This window comes from Penicillium diatomitis (genome assembly GCF_028827545.1).
Source record: "Penicillium diatomitis strain IBT 30728 chromosome Unknown utg000004l_segment0_segment0, whole genome shotgun sequence".
Lineage (NCBI taxonomy): Eukaryota > Fungi > Ascomycota > Eurotiomycetes > Eurotiales > Aspergillaceae > Penicillium > Penicillium diatomitis.
This window is the reverse complement of record NW_026623176.1, coordinates 2,316,548-2,333,426: the sequence shown is the minus strand read 5'-3', so window position 1 is coordinate 2,333,426 and position 16,879 is coordinate 2,316,548. Positions and strand designations below refer to the sequence as shown.

The 16,879-nt window shown below is 51.3% G+C and overlaps 8 protein-coding genes across 8 annotated transcripts; 3 read left to right on the top strand and 5 right to left on the bottom strand.

The window, feature by feature from the left end:
• Positions 1–99: 99 nt before the first annotated feature.
• N7539_004091 (NAD(P)-dependent oxidoreductase) lies at positions 100–1,620 on the bottom strand (the record flags this gene model as incomplete). Its single annotated transcript, XM_056933693.1, has 3 exons — positions 100–651; positions 795–1,288; positions 1,365–1,620. The coding sequence occupies 3 exons, from the start codon at positions 1,618–1,620 to the stop codon at positions 100–102; spliced, it is 1,302 nt and encodes a 433-aa protein (XP_056791234.1).
• A 1,617-nt stretch (positions 1,621–3,237) lies between these two features.
• On the bottom strand, positions 3,238–4,446 carry N7539_004090 (uncharacterized protein; the record flags this gene model as incomplete). Its single annotated transcript, XM_056933692.1, has 1 exon — positions 3,238–4,446. One exon carries the CDS (start codon positions 4,444–4,446, stop codon positions 3,238–3,240), a length of 1,209 nt encoding a protein of 402 aa, XP_056791233.1.
• Positions 4,447–4,983: 537 nt separating this feature from the next.
• On the bottom strand, positions 4,984–5,670 carry N7539_004089 (uncharacterized protein; the record flags this gene model as incomplete). Its single annotated transcript, XM_056933691.1, has 1 exon — positions 4,984–5,670. The coding sequence occupies one exon, from the start codon at positions 5,668–5,670 to the stop codon at positions 4,984–4,986; it is 687 nt and encodes a 228-aa protein (XP_056791232.1).
• A 508-nt stretch (positions 5,671–6,178) lies between these two features.
• Positions 6,179–7,394, top strand: N7539_004088 (aldo/keto reductase; the record flags this gene model as incomplete). Its single annotated transcript, XM_056933690.1, has 5 exons — positions 6,179–6,247; positions 6,314–6,324; positions 6,412–6,469; positions 6,573–6,806; positions 6,900–7,394. 5 exons carry the CDS (start codon positions 6,179–6,181, stop codon positions 7,392–7,394), a joined length of 867 nt encoding a protein of 288 aa, XP_056791231.1.
• A 1,711-nt stretch (positions 7,395–9,105) lies between these two features.
• Positions 9,106–9,844, top strand: N7539_004087 (uncharacterized protein; the record flags this gene model as incomplete). The annotated part of the gene is made up of 2 exons (XM_056933689.1): positions 9,106–9,151; positions 9,240–9,844. The coding sequence occupies 2 exons, from the start codon at positions 9,106–9,108 to the stop codon at positions 9,842–9,844; spliced, it is 651 nt and encodes a 216-aa protein (XP_056791230.1).
• A 54-nt stretch (positions 9,845–9,898) lies between these two features.
• On the bottom strand, positions 9,899–10,699 carry N7539_004086 (uncharacterized protein; the record flags this gene model as incomplete). Its single annotated transcript, XM_056933688.1, has 1 exon — positions 9,899–10,699. The coding sequence occupies one exon, from the start codon at positions 10,697–10,699 to the stop codon at positions 9,899–9,901; it is 801 nt and encodes a 266-aa protein (XP_056791229.1).
• A 2,374-nt stretch (positions 10,700–13,073) lies between these two features.
• Positions 13,074–15,852, top strand: N7539_004085 (alpha-1,2-mannosidase family protein; the record flags this gene model as incomplete). Its single annotated transcript, XM_056933687.1, has 7 exons — positions 13,074–13,162; positions 13,240–13,787; positions 13,868–14,301; positions 14,395–14,909; positions 14,978–15,163; positions 15,388–15,559; positions 15,703–15,852. The coding sequence occupies 7 exons, from the start codon at positions 13,074–13,076 to the stop codon at positions 15,850–15,852; spliced, it is 2,094 nt and encodes a 697-aa protein (XP_056791228.1).
• Positions 15,853–16,246: 394 nt separating this feature from the next.
• N7539_004084 (uncharacterized protein) lies at positions 16,247–16,557 on the bottom strand (the record flags this gene model as incomplete). Its single annotated transcript, XM_056933686.1, has 2 exons — positions 16,247–16,449; positions 16,527–16,557. The coding sequence occupies 2 exons, from the start codon at positions 16,555–16,557 to the stop codon at positions 16,247–16,249; spliced, it is 234 nt and encodes a 77-aa protein (XP_056791227.1).
• Positions 16,558–16,879: the final 322 nt, after the last annotated feature.

The following is a 16,879-nucleotide window of genomic DNA, read 5'->3' as shown; positions in this document are numbered from 1 at the left end:
ATTCGTCACATGTGATATTGATCTAGATGAAAATCGCCAGCAAGGCTCTACGGCCTATGTAGAGAGGCACAAGGAACCTGGAGGCGGCCTTATGTACATTTAAAATCCAAACATCTTAACCACACTTGTGCTACCATCAGCGCCGAGTCCAGCTCGCTTGGCCATCAAAAGCACGTTCATCGTGGCGTTGCCCAGATGCAATGGACAGTGCAGATCTCGAGCTTTCTGGACCGCCTTTTGTAGACGATTAATAGCTTGATCAACGCTTTCTGAATTCTTGCCCACTTTTCCTTCGATCATTTCCAGTCCCAGGGTCATGAATTGGCGACTGGATCCAGCAGCATCACTGACAAGGGTGTAGAATTGCTTAAGATCGACTTTGAGGTATTTTGCAAATGCGATGGCCTCGGCGGCGGCCACTAGATTAGTCAACTGCATGACATCGAGCACTGACCGCAGAGCTGCGGCACTTTCTTCGTCGGACTTGGAGCTGTTGACCTTTGTGATCGGCTGCGAGTAATATTGGCGGACCATGGAAGAGTCGTCCATACGACCGAATTCTTGTAGCAATGCCGAGAGATAGACTTGCTCGGCCGTGGAGCAGAGTGGTGTGGGGAATTGGTTCTCGCGCGCGGAGGTCGTGATGATACCCTGGGACGAGGTATCTCTGTTAACAAAGGCTTTCAAAGGACATCTGCCCTTTTCGAAGAGAGCAAGAGAGCAAGAGAGCAAGAGAGCAAGAGAGCAAGAGAGCAAGAGAGCAAAGAGACAGGCACAGGTAGAAGGATACATACCACGTCCTTGAGAATAATCGTCAAAGCACTGGCACCGGGGTGCCAGTCTTCATCGAGCATGCGCTGCAGTCGGTTCTCGTGCATCCACGTCCACGAATCTGACTTCTTGATAGCCTCTGCAGTTTTGACCGCGTCCAGGCCTAGTTGCGCAGCAAAGCCCATGGCCTCACTAGCTCCCAGAATGTGAATTCCAGCAAGAACTTGATGGACCATCTTCATGTTGCTGCCGGCGCCAATGCCCCCAGGCACCAGGTAGAGCTTGTTGGCATCAGACATGGTCTCAAGAAGAAACTTTCCTTTCTCAAGGGCAGCATCTGTCGCGCCAGCCATGATAGATAACGTGCCATCACCAGCGCGCTTAGCGCCGCCCGAAACTGGGGCGTCGATGAACTGAATGTCGCCCCGGCCACATGACTGCAACTCAGAGGCTACAGATTGCGCGTAGGATGCAGGGACAGTCGAGCATAGGATGAGTGTCGCATCTTGAGGAAGCGCTAACGTGAATAGATGCGTTAGCCCTCTACTCGCTCTTTCTTTCATCAATCCTAATTCACAGAGAGAAGCCCATACCAGAAACGATGCCATCATCACCAAAGAGAACAGATTGGACCTGCGGCGCCGAGGCCACCATGCAGATGTAGTAGTGCTTTCCCTGGGCAGACTCCTTCAACGACGAGGCTGGTATTCCACCAGCGGCCTTGAAGCGCTCCACTGAAGCGGGAAACACATCAAAGCCGTGCACCGGATATCCTTCCTTCACGAGGTGCGTCGCCATACCGAAGCCCATGGCTCCGAGGCCGACAAATCCAACAGCAGGTCTTGACATTTTGAGTAATTGAGAAATCACGAAAACTTTGATCACACAAGCCAGGTAAGAAGACAGAAAGTTGGATGCATCGGACTTCAAGAAATAGCAGAAGCGAGGGTTCTTTAACGTGTGGGGTGACCATCAGGGGGGCGGGGGGATAAATCTGGGGAAGAAAGCGCGGCGTGGGGGAGGTTCGGCGCAAGTCCGAATGCCGCAGCTCTGAGAGTCCACCCGGACCGAGCGGTCTCGAGGCCGGCGGATCTCGATATCAAGGCAGGGAGTGAAAGGGTCCACAGGAGGTCCGGCAATCGGTATAACTGCCTAAATCATGAGACCAAACTTAGTCTCACAAGTTGACTGGAATGTCGCTCGATTTGGAAAGACCTCTGCTTCTGTAAGTCCATCGGAAAAGGCCGTAAACTTTGTAAATTAGTAGAACACTCCTGTCTAATCATCCGTAGCTATCATCGACCAAGACCCATACCAAATTTCCCGATGCTGTTCCATGTTACCTCCAAAGACTGTCTCTTCAGCAGCAAATCTTTACCATCTACATCATTACTCGTGAATTTCCCAGATTACCTAGGTAGCCCATGAAGCATGGATCCATGTCTGAAATCTGAGGCAATAGCTCTAGGCGGCTGAAGCTCGAAAGGGCAATATCCGCCAGTCCCATGAAGAAAATTTCCCAGCGCCGCTTCTCATCTAAACGAGGTGGACGTCCGGAGTTTCCGGAATGAGTATTTCTGAAATACACGATGCATCACGTCCGTTGGATTTATGACGTTCCACAAGTATCTATACGTCCACGAGAATATGCCGTACATATACCGAGCCCTAATTCGAGTTTGTGCTTGTGTTGCATAGGTAGGTCTTCGTCTTCGCCTGCAGCAATGGTAGCATCCTGGCGGGGTTTAACGGCTACAGACCATGATAGCTTGCTGCCTGAGATCTTTGCTTCTGTCGAGTCAAGGTTGGGTGCTGTATAAAATGGCCCGTCCACGAATATTCCGAACTTTGGCTCTCGGCGCTGCGGAACTTTTGTAGGCAATACAGGCGGAGGCGTGATCTTGCGTGGAGTGGAATAGAGTGGGGGGGGGAACATGTAGACCTCTGGGTAAATAATCAGTAGCTCTCTACCGATCAAGTACAGAAGGCAGAGTCTGTATCTCTGGTTGTTCCTAGTTGCATGACCCAGGAGTCGATGTATGGCCTTGTCGAGGTTTTTGGTGTTGGAGATAACGATTAGATGACTGTTGTTACATAAACCTGTCAAAAATGTAGCAATGCACCGGGCCAGTATGGAATACAACTGTCTCGATGGTCTCGCTGATCCATGAGTACCCCTGTACAAGTGAGATCACCTGCTAGCTAAGTCAAAGAACCAGGTAATAGAGCTTCAGTAAATCAATCTCCTAAGTACTTCTGTTAGCTACCATGGATCACCATTCTGTAAGTTCCATGACTTGTAAGGTCTCAATTGATAAAATCTCTCTCTGTCATATTCATAAATCATCGCCAATTGGCGCACTAAACAAGCCGGGCCCAAGACATTTTGCATTTTTTCCTGGATGGAATTCTTCTGGATGGATCTTAGACATCTGTGCATCCTATCGGTATCACCAAGCCACATATTTATCTAGTCATTAGGAGATTTTTCAACTTTGTCCAAATGGCCTTGGAGCCAGTCATTCGAGGTCCAAGTCCACTAGATCTCGTCTTGTCATTCGATGCTTGCATCTCCTTCATGACGTTTTCAAGGGCAGATTCTTCACTCACAAAACGAGGAGGCTTAGTGACCCTCAACGGGGCGGGGCTGAGAATCAATTCGGATGCCGAAACGTTGATGGGCTGTGTGTCGCTCGACAGCGCTCTCTCAAGCAAATTCTCCTCAGAAGAAATTGCCGGAGGGTAGGTCCACAGAAAGTCATCTGTCAAACGGTTCTCGTCAATGGATGCACTGTCGTATTCAGCTATCGGAGAACTGCTCACGTGGCACAAGGCAGGGAGGGACTCATCCTTGTGGTTATCAACGTACGGGTCTTTGACGCAACACTTGGCAAACAAGCTGTCAGAGTCGATAGACGACTCGTCCGATAATTCAAAATCAAACCAAGAGGGAGAGTTCGGGCAGTGAGAGTACTCTTGGGTCTTGACAAATTGCCTGCTGATTCTTGAGATGGCTCCCCGCAACGAGTTGCGCGAACCCCGAGCACCTATCTGAGTAGAAGAAGGGGAGATAGCCTCTGCCGATGCGTTCTCCCGCAGGATGTTCCAGGAATCAGCAATGGCAGCCTCATCCGCAGATAGATCGCGAAGCATGAAATCAAGTATCTCCTGACACGGAGAGAATGAGGCTGAGTCTGACTTGCCTATGCATTGAGTGTGGTCGGTGACCGGGGGCATGGAAGGACTCGTGAGCCATTCCTCACGACACTCGCATACATTCGTCAGCTGTGAGGACCGAGGTTGGTCCAAGTTTGAAGCAAACTTTGGCAGCGACCTCGGGGTTTCGTGTGGCATGTACTGTATCTCAGCAGTTCTCAGTCGACCAAAAACCTCGAGGACTGGGCTTGGTGATTGCAGCCCCTCAATGGCAGAGTAGTTGCCATCTTGGGACACATCTAACATGCATCCTGAGTCAGCAAGAAGCTTGCATTGTTGACACTCGCTCGGGTCAAGGAATAGAGCGAGATCGTGATCAGTCTGCACATTCTGACAGTGGTCAAACATACCTTGCTGGCCCAATAGACGGAGGGTAGCAGTATAGGGCTGGCAGCTGGTCACTGTCCAGTTGGCGATGTGCCCGCAGGTCGGATAATGATGCAACGTGTGAAGACACATCTTGGAATCGAACTTTTAAAGGGCCCACGGAGTGATGATAACAAGTCTTCGAGAATGATGTAAGCTTGGAAGTTTCACTGGGTTTGGTGAAAAAGATGAGCTCGAGGGAAGGTAGTCGGACACGAATTTAAACTATTCATGGGAGTTAAGAATTTGCAGAAAACGTAGGAGGATAGTAAAATAGCAGCATTTGCTGATCAAGATGCGGACAAAGTCTTAGTCTCAACAGGTAAACGCCATTGTTGGGACCGTAGATCACGTCGGTCGTTTTCCTTTGAGAGCTCATCCCGGACTCGCTATTCAAAGGGAGTCACTTCTTCATCACAAAGAAAGTTGGTACCCAGATTCTCAATCAAAACGACACCGATTATATTGGTATTACCCAGGTGGCTATAAATAGGCCGCAAATACGATCGTGGCCACGAGCCAAGTTGCTCTTCAAAATAAACGGACCGTCGGTTCAGTATACGACAAGGCGCTTGTCTGGAACAAAGAAACCGATGACCAGATCACACTGTGAGAGTCGCTCCATGCATCTCAACTATCGAGTTCCATCAAGTATTTTGTACCAGAATCAAGCAGCCACCACGCGGCCGTTTCATGCATCCAATGTAACAAAGGCTTCTCCAACGGCATGAGTCGAATCTCGTCCGACCGTCTCCACATGAAGGTTTCACTTGAGAAGACTATACCACTGGTTGTCTCTTTGTACCCCAAAGCAAGTCGACCATGCACGTAGTCAATGTTTCTCGTCTGGATGTCAAACTCCACCTTGTTTCCGCTGCGCTCAATGACCCGATACATTCCGCAAACAAGGTCGCCTTTATCAAAGTTAAGGGAGTTGATGTGCGCTGATTTGAAGCTCTGCTGTTCCTCAGGCGCCATGCTCAAGAGACGCATAACCCACGCCTGGGGAAGGTGACTGAATGCTATCATGTTCCGACGGGCCAGCTTTGTGAGCAGTTGACCGGGTGAAATGCTTTTTGGCAGCGCGGTGCGCGAGACCTGCTTTGACGAATGATCATGCAGGGCAACATTCTGTTCCGTGAAGATATCTTCGGCCACAGAGTCGATCACAGTGGGTCTCATAGACTTCGATGAGAGCTTTCCGCGATGTGATCGATGTTCAATCCGCGATGCCAATTTCCTGTGGAGCATGTAGAGATAGATCGCCGACCCGCCGGTGACTACAGCGCTGGCTGTGATAATGAAGCGAGCAATCATGACGAGGTCGATGATTTTTTCTTCTATCCTGTGGGCCCTTTAGTCTCGAGTGTCTGGATGTTTAAGTGATTTGGTATCAGGTCGTCAAGGTGACTTTATCGAGAGAATCTCCAGCCCACATTGCCGGCAAGATGACCGCATCACCGGATCAGCCAGCTTTTCTTGGCATCATGTGCCGTCAACTGTACTTCTTCTGACTCCGTGGAAGTTTCGGTGACCAGGACCAGCAATCTAGCTGCTTTGGTTGAAATAGAGACTCCTCGAAAGCTTCTTGCCTGCAGTCGAGAATGCGTTTAGCCCCGCGTCAGATCCAAATGGCCGACTGCCAGACACCGCCCGCCGTTAAACATGACGTACATTCACGTGAAGCAACCCAATCGATGAAAAGCAAGTCCAAATTGGATCTGACCGGGCTTGAAACTAAAACCCCGCCGTGTCTGATAAGCCTTTTGATTGTGTTGGCCAAAGGAACATGCTCCGTCAGCACATCTCCAACTTGACAAGCACAATGGCTACAGCCGCCAACTCACGTATTAGACTCGCCAGTGGTCACGAAATCCCCCGTCTGGGATTTGGTGTAAGTGATATCAGACCTGATTGAACAGCCAGTTGAGAGTTGAGACAAGTACTAACGTTTCATCAGGTCTACAAAACGTAAGATTTTACATTGCAAGCAAATCCAGCATACCTGTCGACCAACCTGCTCTGAATCCCATACTCACATGGCGACCATTTTGTTAGTCCACCCGAAGACTCTTATCGATGCTGCCTTGAGGCATTTCAAGCGGGCTATCGCCATGTGAGTCATTGATTTGCTGTGTCTCACAGCACAGAACTTTTAGTTTCTCGCCTTGCTGTGAAGCTGCACTCCAACTTGAACGAAAGTCTGACTTCACGCACAGATTGATTCCGCGGCAGCCTACAAGAACGAAGCCGGCTGTGGTAGCGCCATTCGAGACTCGAAAATTCCCCGCGAGGAGATCTTCTTCACCTCCAAAGTCATCAACATCAGCTATGATGGAGCTAAAGAGACGGTTGAACAGACCCTGACCCTGGCTGGGCTCGACTACCTTGATCTGATGCTCCTTCACAAACCGATGGGTGGCTCGGAGAATCGAAAGGGAGCATGGAAAGCGGTGCGTTGAAAGATGCCACGTCTTTGTTTCCTTATTAGCCTCCCGCTCGTCAGCCCTTGGGCGTGGCTCGGTCACTACTAACGTGTCATGAAGCTGGTCGAAGCCGTCGAGGCGGGTAAAGTCCGGTCGATCGGAGTTAGCAACTACGGTGTCCACCACCTCGAAGAACTCCAACAGCACATACACGAGCTTCAGGCGGAACGCGGCGGGAAAGATAAGGGCGGCACACTGAGCGTCAACCAAGTCGAACTCCATCCGTGGCTGGCGCGAAAAGAACTCGTTGACTGGTGTGAGAACAATGGAGTCGCACTCCAGGCCTATTCGCCCATTGTACGAGGTGCCCGGTTCGAAGAGCCTTATTTGCAAGCCTTGGCCAAAAAGTACAACAAGACCCCGGCTCAGATTTTGATTCGTTGGAGTCTGGATAAAGGTTTTATCCCGTTGCCCAAGAGCGTAACACCCGACCGGATCAAGGCCAATGCTCAGGTTTTTGATTTCGAATTGACTCCTTCAGAGGTCCAGGAGTTGGAAACTGAGGAGTATAGTCCGTGTGCGTGGGATCCAACGGTGCGAACACTCGATGAGTGATTGTACACGGCGAGTGCTTCGGAACTCCTTGGAGATGAGTGTCTGGACTCTGGAGGGGCCGCTCTGTTGATTCTCACCGTTTCCTTCCACTTACCCGGCGAAGCAGCCCCCGTCGACATTCACGCCTTTGCAAAGACCCATGCCCGATTTTCATATCAACCCACCGTTAGTCTGCCAGAACAAATGTAATTTGGGATCTACATTGGTTGCTATATCTGATCGAAGATGTCTCCATGGTTATCAAAGGCTCTCCACATGGGAGCTGCAGATGCAGGACTTTTGCCTTTGTGACGGAAATCCCGGTTGTACATGTACTACCTACAAGAGACCGACCTAGAACCGGCAGGTACCCGGATGTCGGAGATGACATTGACAGAACCTCAACTCCTTAGGGCTTCCGCCTTGGAAGACCGACTGATCAGGCAAGCCATGTGCAGGGCACATGCCCGTATCTCGCGAATTCGCAATCAGTCTTGCGTGGCATCAAGCTCTGTATTGCTATGTCAATGACGGTCTTCGTGTCGAGATCGTGATTCCTTAAAAGAGTGGAGGGGAGTGCAGTAATTGACAGTTCATTCTATTTTCCACCTCCTCCTTCTTTCTTCTTGGACCTTGGCTGGACCGTAAAGTCTCTCTGGAGTCTGTACTCTGTAGTCCTAGTTCCTACGTACTACTGGGTAAGTTAAACCCAGCCTCACAAGCCAAAAATCCCGTCAACGCAAGTCACCGCCGGAAATACAATAGAAACACGTTTCAGACCGGGGGATCTGCGTTGTTTACACTTTCTCCCGTGGCTGGTCTGTCGTCGACCATCTGACAGTTGCTCGCGGTCTCCACTTTCGGCAATCTCCTGTGTTCGCATGCTCGAGAGTCTAGACCGCAGAGTTTCAAGGTTTCTTCTTTCGCGGTGGCGCTTGCGAATGACAAAAGTTGGGGATCACAAGTACCGGTACATTTTCACGGGGAATGCTTACGACGAGTATAGTTTTATTGCCTTTGAGAGCAAACACTGGATCATATGACCTAGAATCTCCATGTGTTGGGTTTTCCTCACCTGGTCGTCTCAGGGATCAGCCATGGCTTGACACGCTGGAATCTGGACGTGGACGACCATGGTCATCATCATCACCACCACCACCACCACCACCACCAACAACAACAACAACAACAACAACAACAACAACAACAACAACAACAACAACAACAACAACACCACCACCACCACCACCGCCATCACCATCAGAAAGTTCCCGTCGTCAGCTGAGATCAACACAGAGGACAATTCAGGCGGCGTGCATAGAGGGTAAACACCTTGGGCGGGGTACTTCCAGCCTGGAGGTCCCAACTGGTGCCAAAAGTCGCGACCTTTTCCTGTTCCATCGGCGGCTTATCTGCAAGTAGCCTGGAACTCTCTCTTTCTCCTGCTCTTGAGGAATTTCCATAAGCGCACGGGCAAGGGCCGATCATGCGAACATGAGTTTCTGACCGACTGTGGTATGCTCTTTTTGGTTTTGAATAATCAGAAAGAAAGAAAGAGAACAAGAAAACTTGCGATTTCCAGTGATCTTGATAAGTCAAATAGAAGCTCCTCATGTTCCACTGAAGAGCGAAATGTACAGGCCAGGGGACATATACTAGGGGAGGGGAGGGGTTTTACCGAGCGCTCCTGTTGCACGGCGCCACCAAACTTCTGGAGAAGACGCATGTCCTCATGGAGAGAGGAAAGGACAGATTCGGTGCTGAGGATTTCAAACAGGGTATGTCATCGCCTTTACAGCCCACCGTTGATCAGATCTGCTGGAGGGGATCGTGATACTGATGCTCAGATGCTACCGCTGTATCCAGGTCTGGCCGTCTTGGATCACGAGATGGGCAAGGACGACTGGCTAGTTGCTTTTGCCCCCATCACTCTCATCTCCACGGGAGGCTTTCTCGCCACAAACTTCTTCCGGAATCGCGAGAGCACAGGGGATATCGACTACTTGTTGGACCCGCAGTGGGCGCACGACAACGAGATCAAACGACCGTTGCAGAACGCCATCACACGAGCGGCCCGTCGCCTGGGATTCATCGATGACTGGGTGAATGAAGAGCTGGCCTTTTTCGTGCCCGACCAATTTCGCCAACTCTTGTTTGAAAAGGCCGAGGAGCAGGATATTGTTCTGTGGGAGGGGAAACATCTCCGCGTTCTCGCAGTGCCCTTGGAATGGGCCCTGGAGCGAAAACTTCGTCGCATTCACCATAGTAAGAGGCATGCAAAACGGGGGTCGGACATTGCAGATGTGCTGGCAATCTTGAGGCACATGCGTGCGCAGCAGGGAGGACCGCTGGATGGGGAATACATTCGCACTTTGAACATTTGTTCCTTCGAGTTGGCCCCAGACCTAATCACGATGGCCGAGATCGCCACTGCGTACCGGAAGCAATACGACGAAGAGATCTTTTCCTAAAATTTGGCATATCCCCTCCCTCACTCCGGTTGCTCGACCACACATCATCACTCTTCAAATGGTATAGAAGTGGCCTGTGTCCATAACGACGTTTCTTCGAGCAAAGATGGGATTTTCGCCGCCCTCTTCAAGCACAAGCCTGCCCATCCGATCGAGAAAGTCCCTCGGGAACTCTCCCAGAAGCTCTGTGTCTATTGGCGACACCAGTGTCGCCCAGGAAGGGGCAATCTCCGGTACAAAGGATGGCAGAGAATCCTCGAATGTCTGCCGGTATATATGCTTGTTCTTGTCGCGTCGCATCCCGAGACTCATGCGCCAGTTGAACGCCTGTGCTAGCTCTTCCGCCACGCAGGCCAGGATTGCATACCGCACAGGGTCACGGTCTCGTGGGTTTGGAATTCGATGCACCGCCCACTGCCGGCCTGACTGGTACCAAAAGTACTCCACCTCCGACCCGATCGCATAGAATTCGCGCGCCACGACAGCCTCGTAGATCCGGTATAGCGCACGCAGAGGCGTATCTCGGGAGCGCCACAATGGCACAGAGCGCATGTTGGTCAGGTCTGCAGCCGCCTTGCGAGCTTGCAGCAGTGGGACATTGTTCAGCATGGTAGGGACGGGGACGGGCTCGGGCAGCGGAAAGTGCCATGTTGGGAATGGGAGTAGCAGGCGGACCAAGGCCCAGTACGGGTGCTCGTGCCGATGTGTGAGCCGCGTCAGAGTGCCGCGCAGTTGCAGTGGTGATTCATAATTATAGATGAATCGACGAAAGCGCATCCACCAAGTGATCTGGGGTCGAGGTCCGGGTCGGGGTCCGGGTCGGGGTCCGGGTCGGGGTCGGTGTTGAGGCTTCATGACACAGGTTCACTCGCGGGCAGCAGAGCGCGAGAAGGAATGGACGGAGTCATGGTGACTATTGAGCACCTCACGACTTGATGTATAGTCGCATGATGCAGTCGCTTGAGACGATGATTTTCTTGTTATCAGTCTGCACACAGCGTGGCTAGTATGAAGTTCCAGTCGTGTCAGTAGTTCAGAACTAGTAGCATTATTATTCGATTCATCACCTGGATCATTGGGAGCTCGACCGTCAGGCCGCTAGTCTCATTCAGGCAGTATTTGATGCCTTACCGTCGTGGTTTACACGAGTCTGCCTGCCCGAAGCAACTGCCAGGGGTGATGAGAACGAGTCAATCATGGAAGTCAACCATGGAAGTAATGGAGGGTGCTCCGATGGTCCCTGAAATATTCCCGAGATGCTGTTCTTTGAATATGCAAGACTAGTGCAGTAGAAGTTGCAGGCTCGGGGGTTCCGCCTTCTTCGGCTCTTGATAGAGTCCAGGACTCCAGGTGGCCTAGTACACATTACACAATCATCTTCTTCTCAGAAGGCCATCGCCAGTATTCCGCAACCTCGACCCCTGCGCCTTCCTTCTGTTTGGCTCCTTGTCTGGCCCCCCAGCTCCTCGTTGAGTATCGCCCGGTGGTTAGGCCTTGGCCCTTAATTTTGAAGTATATGCTTTGTTATGGCCTTGCACCGCGCTAGCTAAGAAGTTCTATGGCCTCTGCATTGGGACAAGGTTGGGCTCATGAACCAGGATACCAGTCCCGTGTAGCCTCGAGGCCCTATCTATATTGATTGACATGCCTTCCACGGTTTCTGTGACTTGGCCTGTAGCCCGCAATGGTACCAACAGCAAACCCACGGAATGCTGATTCCTCATCACTGCCCAGCTGTACTGCAGGTGATCGCGGACAGCTCAATGCTTGTATCTTATCAAGCTCCCACGTCTCTCACAAACGGAAGCACTTTTCCCTGAGGTCATCAATCTCTTCGCTATGGGCGCGAAACTGGCGGGTTTTTTGTACACAGCGTGCTTGTTGGCTTCTTTTCCAGCCTTCAATTATCCGAGCCAACCAAATAGTCCACGTGTTGCTGATCCTCAGCTGTTCCCAAGGTCGCATCCAACTCACACGGGGGATCATCGATGTAGTCTGACGCATGCCGAACTGGACGCAAGTTGAAGCAACTGACCTACCAGTCTTGCACATCGGCTAGGCGATAGGTTTCAGCAGGAGGAAGAGGAAGATGAAGGGGATAGGTGAAATCTGATAATGAGGGAAACGCGACCGATAATCGGGAAGCTCTCCCATTGAATCGCGGTGTTGACCCCAGGGACCAGGGGCTTATCTGGGTAGATGGAACCGTGTCGGGATTCTCAGTCACTCTTGCTTGCGGAAGTAGGGTTTTGATTGAGGGGTTTGTGGTGCAAGATGCATGGGTGTATCGGTGGTGGTAGTAGTAGTTAGTCACTTAGTGGTAGTAGTAGTAGTAGTAGTAGTAGTAGTAAGAACAAAACTTCCCATTGCCACTTGACTGACCCGATCCAACATTACCTAAAGAATGAGTGCATAGTCAGTCACATCTACAGCAGATGCTTCCATACTAGTCAACTGACTGGGGCACTGGGCTACCTACGAACTTTTCACTCTTCGTCAATTTGCGTATTCCATCTACGCGGAGACATACCTAGTCTGGTATCAACCCTTTTGCGACAAGTCCCGTCGTCTTGCATATGCATGTGCCACCGTCAAGAGTTTGGATCGAGAATCTACAAGTACGATCTCTCTGTTCCTCCCTTCCCCCACTGACGATGATGTGACACAGAAATCCTTCCACTCAGAGGGAATAAATGTGAATGACGACTTTGGTCCACGAGCCCTAATCGCGGATGAGACCCTTGCCTAGCGCACCTCGTGCGGACACGAGGTGAATAGAGTGGTCATGACTCATGCCCTTTCAGACCCACTACATGGATGGGATCGATCTCTTGTGCCTGTAAGATTGTGGAGGATAGATGTACATTGGTGTGGTTGAAAGGTGAAAAGACAAGTTTGTTTTTGTGAAATGTATGTATTTAGTGGAGCAACAGTGAAAAATGGGAACTTGAGGCCTCGGGAGATAGGTTGTACTTGTCTGACAGTGCTATTTGTATACCAATTGATTTCTCCCCACGTCTGGAAGTACTGAGATATTTGCAGGTTCCAATCGTTCGAAAGCACTTCAGTGAATACCTAAGATAATAGATGATATATGTTCCTTCCTTTTCGCTTTGCAATTCCATACCCGAGGAACCTATAGCCCGCTTCTCTTGCTCAAGTTGTCTTACGACAAGCTTCAACTGGACAACCTCATACGAGCGATGAAATAAACACACAAACCTCCACTATGCTATTCTCGAACATGTTGACTGGCCTTGCCTTTTTGGCTGCAGGAACAACTCTAGCCACGGACTTGGCCCAACACGTCGATGTTTTGTAAGTCGTGACCGTACTCAATTCTCACACGGACTTGCTCTCGACCTCGCTGACATGCCTGTGCCTCCACAGCCAAGGAAAGGAACACAAAATGGCGGCAACGACTTCCCCGGAGCAGCCAGACCCTTTGGCATGGTCAAGTCAGGGCCCGATCTACTTCTCCCCGGTACAGACGCATATGCAGGCTATCTCTCCGATGGCGAATTCTCCGGCTTCAGCCTGATGCACGAGCAAGGTACCGGGGGTGCTCCTAAATACGGCACCGTCTCGCAACTACCTCTCATGTGCCACGTCGACGATCCGTTGTCGAATATCACTGTTCCTCGAGCGAAAACTGACTCTGATTCGGTGGGATACTATCAAGCGCATACTGCGGAGGGTGTGGAGGTGGAGCTGAGTGCGAGTACCCGGGCTGGCATATATCGGTATACTTTTCCTCAGGGTTCCGATGAAGTGAAGAATGTGTTGGTGGACATTTCGCACGTGCTTCCGTCGTCTCGGGGACAGGAACTGGGCCAGCGTTATGAAGGTGGTAATTTGTCTGTCTTTGCGGATGGTCATTATGAGGGACATGGGATATGCAACAATGGACGGAATGAGGCGCCCAATTGGGCGATCTTTTTCTGTGAGTACCGTGCCAAATGCGGACGATTTCCACTAAGAGAGAGAAAGGTGAAGCTAATCCTGGTTGCAACATTTGAATAGGCGGCTATTTCGAGTCCAACGCAACAAGCAATAAGACCTTTGTCGCCGTAGGTGCTGACCCGAGTGTCGAACAAACAGACAGATCTGTCACTTTGAACGCAGAAACAAAGCGCATCGGTGCACATTCCACTTTCAACACAGAAGAAGTTCTCTCTCGTGTCGGAATCTCGTGGATTTCATCCGAGCAAGCCTGCAGAAAGGTGAACAAGGAGATTCCTCAAGGAACTACATTCGCCGCTGTTGTCGACGAAGCCAAAGCCGAATGGAGCGACAAGGTCTTGTCCAAGATCAAAACCACCAGTACCAACGAGAAGAGTCTGAGTCTGCTGTATACGTCTCTTGATTTCATGCATCTCATCCCTACCAATTCAACCGGTGAGAATCCGGGGTGGCATTCTGCAGGGCCATATTATCAGGACATTTTCACGTTCTGCGTAAGTCACATGAACTTTTTCGGAGCGACCTTTTCTTTTTCCTCTTTCCCCCTCCGTGACCAGCGGCTGTGTCTCTTCTTGATAATCGTCTAGGATCTGTTCCGGTGCCGCACGGCTCTCATGCAAGTGCTTCAACCGGCCGCTTACGAAGAGCAAATTCGCTCGTTGGTCGACATCTGGCGCCATGATGGATATCTTCCTGATGCGCGATCATCCAACTACAACGGCCGCACCCAAGGCGGCTCCAACGCCGACAACATCCTTGCAGATGCATATGTCAACGGCGTCCGCGGCGCCGTCAACTACGAGGGCGCATACCAAGCCATGGTCAAAGACGCCGAGGTGGTCCCGTCCAACATTCCGTCGACCATATGGCACCAGACTCGTCCAACCCACCAGGGCCGAGGCGCACTGCCCGACTGGCTTGAACTGGGATACATCACGCCAAAATTCAGTTGGGCCATCAGCGGAGCCGTCGAGTTCGCAGCGAATGACTTTGGCCTCTTTGAGGTGGCTGCGGGACTGGGTAAGGAGCCAGATGCCGCAAAGTATCTGAACCGTTCGCGCAACTGGCGGAACCATTGGAATCCGAAGCAGTCGTCGCTGGGGTTTACGGTGCTTCGTAGTCCCGCGAAACACCACGGGGTTTAACGGAGACGGATCCGTTGGGCGATAGCGGATACTGGGGGGATCCATACTACGAGGCTAACTCGTGGGTCTACTCCTGGGCTGACGTGCACGACATGAAGTATATCGTCACATTGATGGGAGGCTCTGAGACGGTTGTGCGTCGGCTTGACACGATGTTTACCGAAGGAGCCAAAGGGTCATCCGGGACCATTTTCGATGCCGCCAACAAGTCGTAAGTTTTGGTCTTTTGTGCTTCCTTTCTCTGTGTTTTTTTTCGGACTCCGAGATAGGGAGAGAGAGAGAGAGAGAGAGAGAGAGAGAGAGAGAGAGAGAGAGTGTGTGTGTGTGTGTGTGTGAGAAAGAGAGATAGAGAGAGATAGAAGAAGGATAGGCTCAAGATCTGGGCGAAAAAAAAGTTCTCCGAATGGTTTCGGTGCTAACGAGTTTCCGATGAAGCATGTTCAACATACCCTATCTCTACAACTATGTCGGCCACCCGGAGCTCTCGGTGCGTCAATCTCGTCAAGTGGCCAAGCATACCTTTTCCACCGGTCCCAAGGGCCTGCCGGGGAATAGTGATGCTGCTGGGGCCATGCAGACCTGGCTGCTGTGGAACATGATCGGTTTGGTACCCAGTCACTGGACAAACCACTTTCCTGATTCATTCGCCCTGGTTTGAGTCCATGACGATTGCCCTGGGCGGCGGGAAGAAATTGACGATTCACGCGACTGAGGGGGGATGGAAATGGCGATGAGAACATCTATGTGCAGGGCGTGCCTGTCAATGGCAAAGTGTGGACCAAGAGTTGGTTGACATGGGAGGATGTCTTTGCCGAGGGTGGGTTGTTCGAGTTTCGGCTGGGGGCCCAGCCGATCCAGTGGGCAACTGGTGAGTTGCCTCCGAGTCCCGCGTCGGAGTGAGCTGTGAGCTTCGGAACGGTCAACGATGAGAAGAGAGAAAGTCGGACGAGTCGAGACCGTTGAATGATTGTGGCTCCACGGTATGAATGCCATGAATATGTACGATCCTGTCTTTGTCATGAGACTACCCTTGAGCATTGAATGCAGCCTATCATCAGTCTGCTCGTGGTCCTCCTGGAGGCTCGCACTCGCAGTAGTGTCGACTGTCGAGTCGACCACCTCATGTCTTGATCAGCGCTCGGTCGCGGTGCGATTGGAAGTGTGAAGAAGAAAAAGGCTGGTCAAAAGCAGCGGATCATGATCCAGAGTTCCAGACCACGCCAATGCCACCGATCCGTAATCAGTCATCACTCCTCTGCTCCATAACGCCGAGAGTCTCGCCGTCTCGCCCCTTTCATGTCCAATCCTCCTCCTTCTCCGCCTCTCCCCGACCGGGCTGGAAGTGAGACGGGTGGCCGAGATTCTCTACACCGAGACGCATCTGGCTTAGAGGAAGGCGACATCCCGTCTCCGTTGAGGTCGCACCGCGCCCGAGCCAAGACTTTGAAAAGGGCTTTTGTGCTGCCTGCTGCCAGCTGCCAGCTGCCCCGTCGACGACTGTGACCGTGTGACTTGATGGTGACTTTGGAGAGAGTCATGGACCAGCGATCAGTCTCCCCCTGTTCATCTGGTACCCTGCTTGTCCTTCTCATGTATCTGGTACATGTTGAATTGCTCTCCTAGGTACACTTGCTGAAATCTTCCTCTGGGCCCCTGCATCGATGGCGAAAACCGTCCGAATCAGTGGAGTGGTGCAGTGAGCCCGGAAAAGCTAAAAGGCAAAGTCTATCACACGTTAGTCGTAGTTGACTAGTTGTACCTGGTACCCAGTAGTGAGCATGGAGATTTTCAAATGCTATTTGCATCTCAGCCCTGGACCGATCATGGTGGAGGTAGAAAGGATTGCGTTCCCACTGCCATTACAAGGTATTCCAGGTTCATCACAGCATCAACAAGTTAATGAGCAGAACGGGGAGGGGGAGTCGCC